This window comes from Cavia porcellus, unplaced genomic scaffold (genome assembly GCF_034190915.1).
Source record: "Cavia porcellus strain 051 isolate PalLab524CR breed Dunkin Hartley unplaced genomic scaffold, mCavPor4.1 scaffold_1, whole genome shotgun sequence".
NCBI classification, from domain to species: Eukaryota; Metazoa; Chordata; class Mammalia; order Rodentia; family Caviidae; genus Cavia; species Cavia porcellus.
The window spans coordinates 82,628,795-82,641,319 of NW_026947484.1; the positions used below are offsets into that span (position 1 = coordinate 82,628,795).

At 35.7% G+C, this 12,525-nt stretch overlaps 1 protein-coding gene across 4 annotated transcripts in view; it reads left to right on the forward strand.

Moving 5' to 3' along the window:
- The window catches only part of Kdm4c (lysine demethylase 4C), a 354,968-nt gene that overhangs the window by 180,316 nt on the left and 162,127 nt on the right, over positions 1-12,525 (forward strand). For all 4 annotated transcript variants that reach the window (XM_013155087.3, XM_003472256.5, XM_023566045.2 and 1 more), the window contains exons 9-12: positions 1,045-1,238; positions 4,334-4,569; positions 6,850-7,169; positions 8,917-9,025. In XM_013155087.3, the coding sequence (XP_013010541.1) occupies positions 1,045-1,238; positions 4,334-4,569; positions 6,850-7,169; positions 8,917-9,025 (859 nt within the window). The remainder of the gene's footprint in view (positions 1-1,044; positions 1,239-4,333; positions 4,570-6,849; positions 7,170-8,916; positions 9,026-12,525) is intronic.

The window sequence follows — 12,525 nt, forward strand, 5'->3', positions numbered from 1 at the left end:
TTCTCACTATAACTCTCTACCTTTCCTTACTGGATATTTTTATTGTATTGTTGCTGTTATATTTAATCTGATATAGAAAAGATTGTTAATTTGTTCCTATTTGTTGATTACCTGTGAGTTAATAAATAGAAATTTAATTAAAATATAGCTCAGAAAATTTATGTCATTTTCTTAGTTAAACTGTATTAATCACACATTCATGGCCCTCCCCTGCCTTTTTTATTCATTAAACAACCTGCATGTATTAGTCAGCTTTGCAAAGTACTACAGTGAAATACCTGGGCAACTAACTTAGACTGAGAAAAGGTTTACTCACCTCCTAGTTGTGGAAAATCACAGTCCAGGAATGTACAGCCCCTATTTGTTTGGCCTCTGTGAGGGTGGTGGATGGCATTAAAATATGGTAGGCATAGCATACATGTAGGACCAAAATCTCCAAGAGGAGCAGAGAGAAAGAAAGTATGCTTGCTGATTTTACAATGATCTTCTTGTGAGAACTGCCATAGTGCCCCACAAGAAATACCTTATGCTCCAATGCCATAAGGCCACCTCCTACCTCTCTTTATATCTGCAGGTTTTAGCATTTACCAGCAGTGCCACCCAGAGGACCAAGCTTTTAATCACAGTAGAGATTTGTAGGGCACTCAGCACATACCCCAATGATAGCACCAAGTTTTCAGCTTCATAGACCTTTAGGCCGTCAGTTCATTGATGCATCCTGTTAGGGGTGGGTAATTACTCTGTTGGATGCAAGCTTTCACATGTATGCTCTTCCAGTGTTTCCTAGTACACAGTTTCCAATGAAACGTAGAAGGTATTTTCACGTCTTACTTTCCCATTTGTAAATATGAATAGTTTTTCTCCTCTATTCTGAAATTTGGTTTATCACACAGTGAATATTTGAAAATATAAAATATTATGCTTTGTTTTATAGTGCCTAAACACTCACATGTACTCTATTCAAGGGTTGACTCCATGTGACTTTATATAACCAGTAAAATGTTTAATTGCAGATTTCATTAAAATTGGTCCAATGTGTTTCAGTGCACTTGCAGGAAAGACATGGTGAAGATTTCAATGGATATCTTTGTGAGGAAATTTCAGCCTGATCGGTATCAGCTTTGGAAACAAGGAAAGGATATATACACAATTGATCACACCAAGCCTACCCCTGAATCTACCCCAGAAGTGAAAGCATGGCTACAAAGGAGAAGGAAAGTAAGAAAAACATCTAAAAGGTAACGAGCCATCCTACTTGCAGCATTTACTCACTTAAAATGCTCATTAAACATGATGTTATCAAGGGCCATCTTTCCCACATTTATTTATCAAGTTTGGTTAGTATCTAACTGAAAAATTGAGATAAAATATTTTTAATTCTTCGGATGTGTAATAGCATGTAGGAAGAGGTGCTATTTCATTTGCAAATATTCCTGATGTCAGTATACGTAGCAAATAGAGCAAAATAGAACCTTTTAAACTTCTCACACTAGTGTAATTAAAAGTTGTATTATCTGGGTGTAATCCCAGAGGCAGGAGAATGCGAGTTCAAGGCCAGCCTGGATTACAAGGCTGGCCTAAACTATATAGTGAAACCTTGTCTTAAAACAAATAAACTAGCAAATAAACAAAAAGTTGTATTGGTCCTTTCCATTCAGCATATTTTAATCTACTTTAGTAACTTCTTAATTTTGCTAACAGTTTTCTTTCTGACTTTAGCTTCTTCATTTGTCAAATGTTTGAGGTGTTAGTTTTCTCATCTGGATGCTTATATTTTCCTTCACTTTATGCACTTGATTTTATTTTAGGTTTTTTGGGATATAAAGCAAAACATACTTTTATAACATGGTTGTCCTGGGCTTTATTCTCCTTTCATTTTTGTGACCATTTCAAAGTCTTAGCTTAGCTGTGGGCATCTTGCTGTTTTAATGCCAACTGCATAGACTGTGCTCAGGTCCTTAGACTACCATTTAGCTCTTGTATTTTTCACTTTTATATTAAATCTTCCTGTTCAATATTCCTTATTGTTTTTCTTTCAGATTATAAAGGTAATATTTGAGCATTGGAGAAAATTTATAAAATAAGTAAAAGAATAATGAAGGAATCCCAAATCACCCATAACCTCACTGTCCAGAGATAACCAGTCTTAACATTTTAATGTATGTCCTTTACCTATATGTATTTATTACATATTATTTAATATTATATACCTTTTCAAAATTGGGGCCATGCTCTATTAACAATTCAATGACTAGTCATGTGAGTGATTTTTCATGTAATCAAATGATTTTCTATAACATAATTTTTAATGCCTGTATGTACTTAACTAGTCTCCTGTATTTGAACTGGTAGACTGTTTCTACTTTTTTTACTATATGCTAAATAACACTGAGTTTAAATTTTTGCCCACACTTCTAATGCTTAGTGTCTAACTTCTCCTGATATTTATTTTCTGCACTTTAGCATGACAGTGAGCAGAGAAATCTTAAGAATACGGAGTCAATAAAACCAGGCAGATTCAGATATTGCTGTTTCACCCTGCAGTGTACAGCAGTGCCTTTCAAAGTGCTAGTTTTCAAATTAATTTAGTAGGTCAGGACTACATTTTAAAATTAATATGGAATAAAGAATAGCTTCCTATATGGTAATGGTAAGTATTAACCTGTGATACCTGTTTGTGTGTGTGCATGTGTATGTGTGTATACTGTGTCATTATTTAAGTTGTTGAACATACAAAAAGGGTTTAAGAAATACTAACTTAGAGAATCAGTGCTTTTGAAAAATATGTTAATCTACATTACCAAGAAAGCCATCTTTGGAAGGAGGCATTATTCAGTTTTGATTTCAAGACTCACACCAGGAGAACATCTTGAGAACTGTTCTTTTGTGTACAGAAAATACAGTGCTTCAGTTAGAGGTATATATTATTTCCTATGTGTTAATCACAATGAACCTTTTCAGTTCAGCATAGGTCTGTGATATTGAACAAATTGAAAATGTCCGTCCATAGGTTAAAATACTCAATGGACTTTGCTCACTTTGACAGAAAACCTAATGCTAAGGTATTAGGTAGCTGTAGCTCCAAGAGATTTCTGATCTCCCTTCAGTAATATCATAGTTAGAGAAGACCAACAAATGAAATGATTCCTCAGAATCTCAGGGAGATGTCAGCTACCTTAATTTACGTGTATCACACTGCTCATATTATGGAGATTTTCCACACTAGCCACTGCTTGGGTTCTCATCAAATGGATGGTGGCAATAATACCACTACTGTTACTCCCATCAGTAGCAGCCACAGCTAAGTTTCATGGGGTGTCCCTGGCCACTCCTTTATCTTATATCTCTATCCTCTTTAGCTTCCCACTCTGGTCAGCCTGTGGTGTTTCCTTGTGTATATGTAATATGTATGTGTGTATGTATGATATGGACACTGTTTCTTTGAGTTGAGGTGTAATTGTTCCTAATTATTAGAAATATGTCATATACAAAAAACACACATGAAAGAGCTATTAGGAGTCTTTCTGGCAAATAATAAAGCAGGAAAGAAAAATTAGTGTCTACTCAGAAAATAATAGATTGATTTAAGAATTAAATATATACACAGTCTTCTTTCTATCTTAATCTGCTTAGTTATTGACTTGGAATTTAATATGAACTATTTTCATGTATATGAGAATTATTTACTAGTTCACCTTGAAATGTAAATAATTTACTCAGATTTTAATAACTTCTTTACAGGTCTGATTCTCCTTTTGAAACTAAGTAATATCTTATGTATTAATTTATTTCTTGTGCTATCATTTTTCTTTGTTTTGTTTTTAGACTTTCATTTAAAATGATTATTTTAAATTTGTTTTTAATTGATACAGAAAAACATAAAATAATGCATATTAGTGGGGCACTATGTGATGTTTTGACATGTGCACATTGCATAATGTTTAGATTAGGGTAATTATATGTATATCTCCCTTCACACTTAACCATGTCTTCATGATGAAATGTCCAGAATCTTTTCTTCTAAATTTTGAAATATACAGTACACTTTTGCGGTCACTGTTTGTCTGATGAATTTTCTTTTAAATTTTTAACACTGAGTCTCTTTTTCACATTAATGTGTAATAAGTTAATTCCCATGTTTAAATTTTAATTTTTAGTTAATTGGCTTTTAAAAAATCTAAGATTTATATTTAGTCCATTAATTGTGAAGACTATCTTTGCATAGTGATTAAAAACCTTTCAATAGGAAGCAAATGAACAATACCATTTGTATTTTTTTTAAAAAATTCCATTGAAACCCTTCTGTTCTGACCACCACTTCTCCTGTTAATAGCTTCCCGGGATCTAGGTCTCACCCTAAGAGGCCTAAGGCTGAGGAGGATGAAGAAGTGTCAGTTGATGTTGATGGGGTAGAGGTTCCAAACCCTCACCCTGGCCTAGGGGACCTCTTGCTCAGCAAACAGCCAGAAAAAGCAGCAAAGCTGGGGATCACAGAAGCACTTCCCAGAGAGGCTGCTCCTAGCACAGCACAGGTGCATCCAAATTTATTGGCTAAGATCACACTCTCAGGTGAGAAAAATCTCTGATTATGTTTCACATATAAGTGGTAGTAATTGGTTGATAATCTGATGCCTTAAATCAGTGTTCACTAGGATAGCTATCTTACTAAGCCCTCCAGCTTATCTGAGTAACTATCTAAAGTTATAGGTTGATTCAACCACCGAAAGCCTAGGGAATGTTATGTGTCAGGGGCACCGCTGCTATGTGTAGGAATTGTGAGACAAATAGCCAGCAGCATCTATTTGGTTTAATAAAGGAGAAGATTCTAAAATGAAATTTTTTCTAGTGCAACTCAATTTACAATATACAATACATTTTTGGAAAGCTTTTCTTGAGTTCACATGAAGCAGAGAAAACCAATTATAGATAATTCTTTTGCAGAGTCTCAGCTTTCAACTTAATTTTTAGAGGAAAATAATGATTAAAGTTTTAAAAAGCACAACAAAAATATAAAGTCTGTCTAGTGAAATAGTATGTATATCCTTTTAACTGTTCCTCTATACTAAAGCACTCACCTAAACATCTCTACTTTCCTTTTCTCCCTTTTTATAGTATATTTCCTCTGAAACTGCACTAATGCTTTGCCTCTTTAATGTCTGTTGGAGTTTTTGTCCTTTTAATAATTGAGCTCCTTGGTAATTCCCATTGTCTTCTTGCAGCTCTCATCCTGTAAATCCTATAGTTGTGGCATTACTCTGAATCCCACCCTTCTGTGTCCTCTGCAATTGATGCACCCCATTTTTTGCTTGAACTATTGCAAAAGGTGCTTCCTTCCTGCTTTGCCAATATCCACTGTCATCACTCCTACTGCCTGCTCCCTGTATGGCAGTCATTGTGATCCTTTAAAAAGAGATCTCGGGTCTTGTCTGTACCACCTTGGATACAGAATTCAAGACAGCATCCTTATGTAGTCCAAACTAAACTGCTCCTTAGTTCCTTCTTCTTACCTTTGCACTGGAAATATCTACTTAGTGGAGTTTAACCTATAGACATTGTTTAAATGACTTCATACCAAAGGGGAGAACAAGGCAAATATTACAATTTATTTTGAAAAGTAGCTTGATAGAGAAGACCACTAGTGGGTCTACCAAGGAAAGATCCACATACATAGGCCAGGTTTCATGGCTTAGGTAAGATCTGATTTGCATTGTGAAGAATAAATAGAAGAAAGCAAGGTCTAGAAGAAGGTAGGGAAGGGAATTACAATAAATGCAAAGAAATCAGTCCTGCAGCGCATGTGGGCATTTCTTTATCATCCTTATGCTTTCTTCTACACATTAGGTTTAATTCAGCCACTTTGTTAATTGCTTGAGGACTTAGGCTGTGGTGCATAATTTTATTAGCTTTGTTCTTTTGCACTTTGATCTTCACATTTTGACCTAGAAGAAAAACTTAAGTAGAACTCTGTTTTGTTGTTGTTGTTTCTTTGGTTCCAGGGATCGAACTCACAGGCTCATGCTTGCCAGACAAGCACTTAAGCTGCTGAGCTAAATCCCCGGCCTTAACTAGAATTCTTGACTGGCCTCAACATCAGATTTAGGGCAGAATTAGTGTTTGTGTGTGCACGTACACAAGTGTGAGTGTGTGTGTATGTGTGTCTAAGGGAGACAATTGAATAGATATGTCAAGGGGAGAGAAGTGTTTCTCTTTTTTTTTCTTTCTTTTCTTTCTTTTTTTTTTTTTTTTAAGAAAAGTGCTTTGTAATCTCTGGTTATATGTTCACAGTCAATGGCATAGTGTCAATGTAGATTAATATAGAAAATAATTTTTTATTGGCTCTGTATGACTTTAGCTGGTATTTTTCATCAGTTGCAGCTCTTAGCATGATGTATTAAAATATAGTTATTTTTAGATAGGTTTAAAATTGTTATTGTTCTGATAATTATTATAATTTATCCTACCTTTTGGTATTGGTCTATAGCAGAACATTCATTCATTCATTGAGACACAGACTTGCTGTGTACGTAAGGCTGGTTTTGAACTCACTGTGTAGCCCAGGCTGGCTTACACTTTTGGCGAGGTTCCTGACTCAGCCTTAGGAGCACAGGTATGTACCACTGTACCCAGGACAACTTCTTAAATTCTTCTTTTGTCAGTAGGTAATTTCTTCTGCTGAAGTTGCCTTAACAACTATGAAAGTAGCATGATGCTTTGATGACATTTCATACTTACATCTGTGAATATTGAGAAAGTTGGAAGAAATGAAATCAGTTGGGAATAGTTTCAACAATTCTATTAGGTAGTAACCTAATGCAAGATTTATTAATAGCCTTTTACTTTACTCCTCAGGCAGCAGCTGCTTAAGTACATCTATTATGGAGGAAATGAAAACTGAAGGTGATAAAGCCTATGGCATCCCTACACCATCCACAGCCGCTGAGGCTGATGATTCCATAGCATTACCAGGTGGCCGCTTGCAGGTCCAGGAGCCAGACCCATCTAAGCTTCCATGGCCAAAGTCACCTGAATCGTGCTCCTCAGTGGCAGAGAGTAATGGCTTGGTTACAGAGGAAGAAGAAAGTGATGTGGAGGGCCATGGGAGCGGCCTTGAACCTGGAGAAATCTCAGCAGTCCTCAGTGAAGAGAGAAATGGCTTCAAAGTCCCCAGTGTATGTGGCAATTGTATTTTAGTAAAATATGTCACAGTACTCATTTTATGGTGAGAACTCTTTCTGAAAGAGGCAAGCTAAGCACTGAAATCTTGCTTTAGGGCAGAAATAAATAACATTTTACATTTGTTGGGTGTGGTCATATTTCCTTCAGTGTTTCTGAGAGATAACTTTGTATCTAGCTCTAGCTCACAATATGTTAATTCAGAGCATAGGAATTTTGGTCACATGTTCAAGTTTAGTTTTCTCTTTTTATATTTTTTTAAAAATTAATATCTTTAATAGGTGGTAATTGCACATTAAAATGGTTTTATGAGAAATAATTTGTAGAGATCTTGTGCAGCCTTTATCTGATTTTCCCCAATATTGCTGTTTGAGAAAACTATAGTATGGTGTCATAATCATATTAACATTGATACAGTCAAATACAGAAGGTTCCGTCACAGTATTAACTAGGCTGGAATGAATCATGCTGGCCTCTGGCTTTCTGCTTTCCATGTACTCTGTTTTAGGAGTCCATCAGTCCCTTTTTTCTCTTACTTTTTACCACTGGACTCTAATACCAGCATGACCATTCTGGTCTTGCACACTCACAGGCCTTTTGTCTTAGAAAAGGCAGGACCACTCTAGATTTCCAGGTTCCACATGCTAGCTGTTTGGATAGTGTCTCCTTGTTTCACTGGCCTTGTTCAGTGTTACTATTAACATGCATTCTGCATAAATGGTCCCTGATACTGTACAATTGGGAGCTGGGTGAGCAAGGACTGTGTGTCAGCATTTAGAACCTCTTTAGCCCAGGAGCCTGACTAGGTTAGTAAAGAAGGTGAGTAAGGAGAGCCTAAGTTGATATAGCTGGCAATCTAGCTGGTTGCTGAATAGACCTGCCTCTTTACTGTTCTTCATCATTTAAACTTACTATAGGTCAACTGTATCTTTGGTAGCAAAGCAGATTATGAAAGAACAGTAACTGAATACCTTGATCCTTAGTGGTCTGCAAATCTGAAATAAAATTAGTGTTCTGATTTGACTCAGTATAATTTTTCATTTTACATAGGGGTTGTGTATTCCACTGAGTTATGCAAAACAAGTTTCTCAAAAATCACATTAAAAATGAAAAATGGCCTAATTTATTTGAAAAGGTAGCTAAGCGAAGTTTAGAAATACCATTGCCTATTTGTAACACAAATGATATTAAGATGAGAGCAATGTATCATTAAAAATGAACATTTTTGATTTCTACTTTTGTCCTTTGTATGTATTACCAAAATAATGATTCACTTTTTAATGGAAGTGTCTATCCTTAGCTTGGCAGGATTTCCTTCTCTGTGAGGATAGAAACCAAAATCATTTACCAGATGATCACATTGGAACAGCATAGAGATGACTTACTGTCACAGTCCTTAATAGTTTTATATGTATGCAATTCTAAACTGAGACTAGCTTCAAAGGAGTTTTGAAAACTTGCTAATTAGTAAGCTTACTGCAGGTTTAGTAAGTGTACCCTGCACTGCAGTTAATATTTTAAGATAAAGTGGAAGGAGAGCTAATTGTCTCCTTTATAAAATTACTAATGCAATGTTTTCCTGTTTTGTTTGTTTACTTTGTTTCTTAAAAACTAATTCCATAAGATCTACATAAGCACTGATTTGTTCATAAGTTATCATTATGATAATTATTTATGATATTTATGGTGTTCTTTTAAAACATGTTTTTATTTATGTGAGTTCATGTTTTCTTTTATAACCAGATAATAGAGGGAGAGACCAAAACTTCTAAGAGTTGGCGCCATCCACTGAGTAAGCCTCCAGCCAGATCCCCGATGACTCTGGTGAAGCAGCAGGCAGCAAGTGATGAAGGTGAGCCTGTGACATGTTTCAGGAGGTTTTTCAGTAGATGTTTCTTGTAACAAACTGTTAGAAAAGTGGCTTAGATATTGCCTCAGAAAAGTCAGGACCACAGCAAGTCTATAACATGTTAATTCCATGAATTGATAGCTTCAGAGAAATGTTGTACCCTTGGAAAAACCTCAAGCAATGTCAGAAAGGACCAATTTTATGATACGAAACAGTGTTTTATTAATAATACTGTTAGATTGTATAAAAGAAATCCATATTCCTAAAACTCAAATTTCTCTCCCTACAAATTATTAGTTATGATCAACTAACAGTATTATTTGGTATAGAGTCAAATTTAAATTTGACACTTATGCCACTGAACTAAATCCCCAGCCCCGAGTTTTTTTTTTTAAACCTACTTTATTTCATTTAGAACAGTTTTCTTCTTAGTGTCACTATAATTAAAAGATAAACTTGTATAAAGTAATGGATACTTAAGTACAATACACATGAGTTTTGGTTATGCTTCTTTTTCTTAATTTGACTTAAGCATGGCTTCTTCAGAGGCAACAGGTCACACAGACACATAAGTAAGCTGCTTTCTCCTATATATTTTCCTCCGAAGCTTATTTTGATATGGGCCATAGTAAATTGGCTGAGTTCCTCCTTGGAAAGCAGTTCTGCTATCAGACTGTAAAGTTTGCAAAATTTATAAATGGGTTGGGATATTAAGACAAAGTTGTCTCAAAGGTTTGAAGTGAAATATTTTGCTGAAACATTGATGATTATAGCTTTTGCAATAGTTTCATTTTTTTCTTGTAATATGTTTAGTATTCCTGGCAACCTTTGAGGATTTTTGAGAATTGAATAGAAAAATCAGGGCATCTTTTTCTGATGGCTGACGATTTTTACAATGGCTGAGTATTTTGTAGTCTGGAGTAAATTATTTACATTGTTTGGCACTTGAATGTTACTTCAGTCTTTTGCCTCTGTGTCCAAGTTGCTTGTGCAATAGGAGTTGAAGGGACATTGTTATTAGAAGGAGATAAGTAGTATTTTGATGTTCACTGAAAGCACACAGCACCCAATCCAGTTGCATTTAGGGTGCTCTACATACTTAATGCGTTTTGCATTTCTCATAAATGGGGACCTAACAGTGTTAGAGCTTCTGAGGAATGGTATCTTTAAACTTGTCAATGTCCCCTATTGGTTAATGAGCTGGAATTTTTGCAACAGAAAGGCTTCAAAGGGGAAAGTAACCCTGTTAGAGCATCTTTTGTTTTTCCTTTAGGACAGAGGAGTAGCTCTTTGATATACAAATGTCCTAAAACTAGAAATAAATGTGATTAGTGACAGACCCCATAGTTACAAGATTATCTAGGATTTCTTGACTCTGCTTTTTTCTTTCCTGGAAAATGATTTCTTAATGTTGAGCAGCAAAATACAAGGATTAGTGGTAGTGGAAAGCAGAAGTTACGTGAAAAATGATGATTAGAATATAAAACATCTTTTCATAAAAACCTCTATTTACATTTTTCATTTTCAGCAAAAGATACTCTTAAATACATACTACGTTTATTATTTAAAATTTAAAAAATACCATGTCGCTGCTTTTCTTTTTTTCTTTTCCTTTTAAAGATTTTTTTAGTTTTGAGGTTTTATTGAGACTGTTTTGCTATGTATTTCGGTTTGGCTTTAAATTGATTTTGGAGCCCAGGTTGACTTCAAACTCACTGTGATCCTCTCAAGTGCTAGGATTAGAGGCATGCGCCACCGTGCCCAGTTCTGGTTTTCTTTTAACTGAAATGCTTTTCAGTTTCATTTTTCCTAAGTTTATGTAGCCGGGCAAGATAATCCTGAAGCATAGATTAAAACTGTATTTTATTTTACTGTATATTAATCTGTCTGTACAAGTAAATTCAAATAGACCTGAAAGCAAAGCTGCATGACAGCTGCATGCTTCGTGTTCTTGAAGCATTTAGGCCTGGTGCTTGTCCGTCTGTTGTCCTGTGTTGGTATCAAGGGCATCTCTACTCAGCGTAGGTTGAGCATAGGGAAGAAACAAGTATATATGGGCTGGATCTAAGATCAGCACTTCTGGATTCAGAAGGTACCTGAAGTGACAAGAGAAACCACAGGGGGACCAACAGCTCAGAAATCTGTAGTAGTGTTTCTTTTTTTTTGTTGCTTGATGAGGTTGTCTGCTAAGGGCTGTCACATAGGTTAAGTGCTTCATTTCTTAGTATAGCGTTGAGGCCATTCATAATACAGTAATGGCTTTACTCTGTAGCTTTATTTTTCTTGTTCTCCTTCATGAATCCTCCTTTCCTTCACTTTCAGCAGCTTTTTTTTGCATACTGTCTGTCATTTTTTTCCCCTGCTTGTATTTCCCTAATCTATTGTTTTATCTATGATAACCCTTCCCCCCTGGGAACCATTTTCAAACACTTCTCAACTCTTGTCATCTACCTCTACTGCCCATTTATTACTCCATATGTCTGCTGTCTGGTGCCACTCATCACTTTTATTCTACCTTGTTGATGTGTCTTTCTCCTATTCTCACTCCTCTCCTTTGCCTCCCTTCCCAGCCCTTGACTGTGTACTTCTTGCTCTAATCCCTGTGGCTTCATTTAATTTTTGCATCCCAAAGCAGGGAAACCCTGGCTAGGTTGATCATTACACCGTGAAATCAGCCATTAAGGAAAACTCTGTTAATTCAATACATTATACACTATCAAATACAAACAAAAATATAAGAAAGATATAAATTCTTGTCCAGGAAATATTCTGTAAATTTTTACTTTCGTTGAAAAAATACCCTATATTAAACAACTATGGAAATGTGAACAGTTGTGTTTGTATTTAATGAGAGTCTTTTCAGTTTTGTATCTTGACACAGTTAGGACTTTCTTTACTACTGTGCTAAACCCTAGAACTTTCTATAGTTTAGCCATTGCTTTAGAGTGCTGAGGCCCTTCCCAGGTAATGTCCACTTGGGACAAGAAATGACAGAATTACCAATGAACTTCTAGTTACAAAACAGCCAAAAATGATAGATAAAATTAAACAAAAACACCTTTATGTATCAGTGTGGAGGCGAAAAAACATTAAAACAGTATCTCTGTGTATATGTAATTGAATAATATACTCCACCAACACATTAGCCTTGTATTTCATACTTAAATGCATGTGTACAGAGAAGGGATTGTAGGAGCACCTGCTACACAGAGATGTCATGGGGATTAAGAGACCAAATATGGGTGAAGCACTCTAGACACTGTGCTTATGAATATTTGCTGTTGTGTTGATATGATAGTGTGGAACTAAAGGAGGAGAACTGCTGAACTCAAGACATGAAGGGTACCTAGAGGGGATTCATAGAGAAGTACCTTCCAGATCAGTCAGGGAGAGCTCATGGTGTGGTTATTCTGTGTAATTTGTTGAGAACTGAATGGAGGAAGGGCAATCAAAACCAAGTCTCTATGATCCTGTGACTCAAAACATTCTACACAATGTTCGAC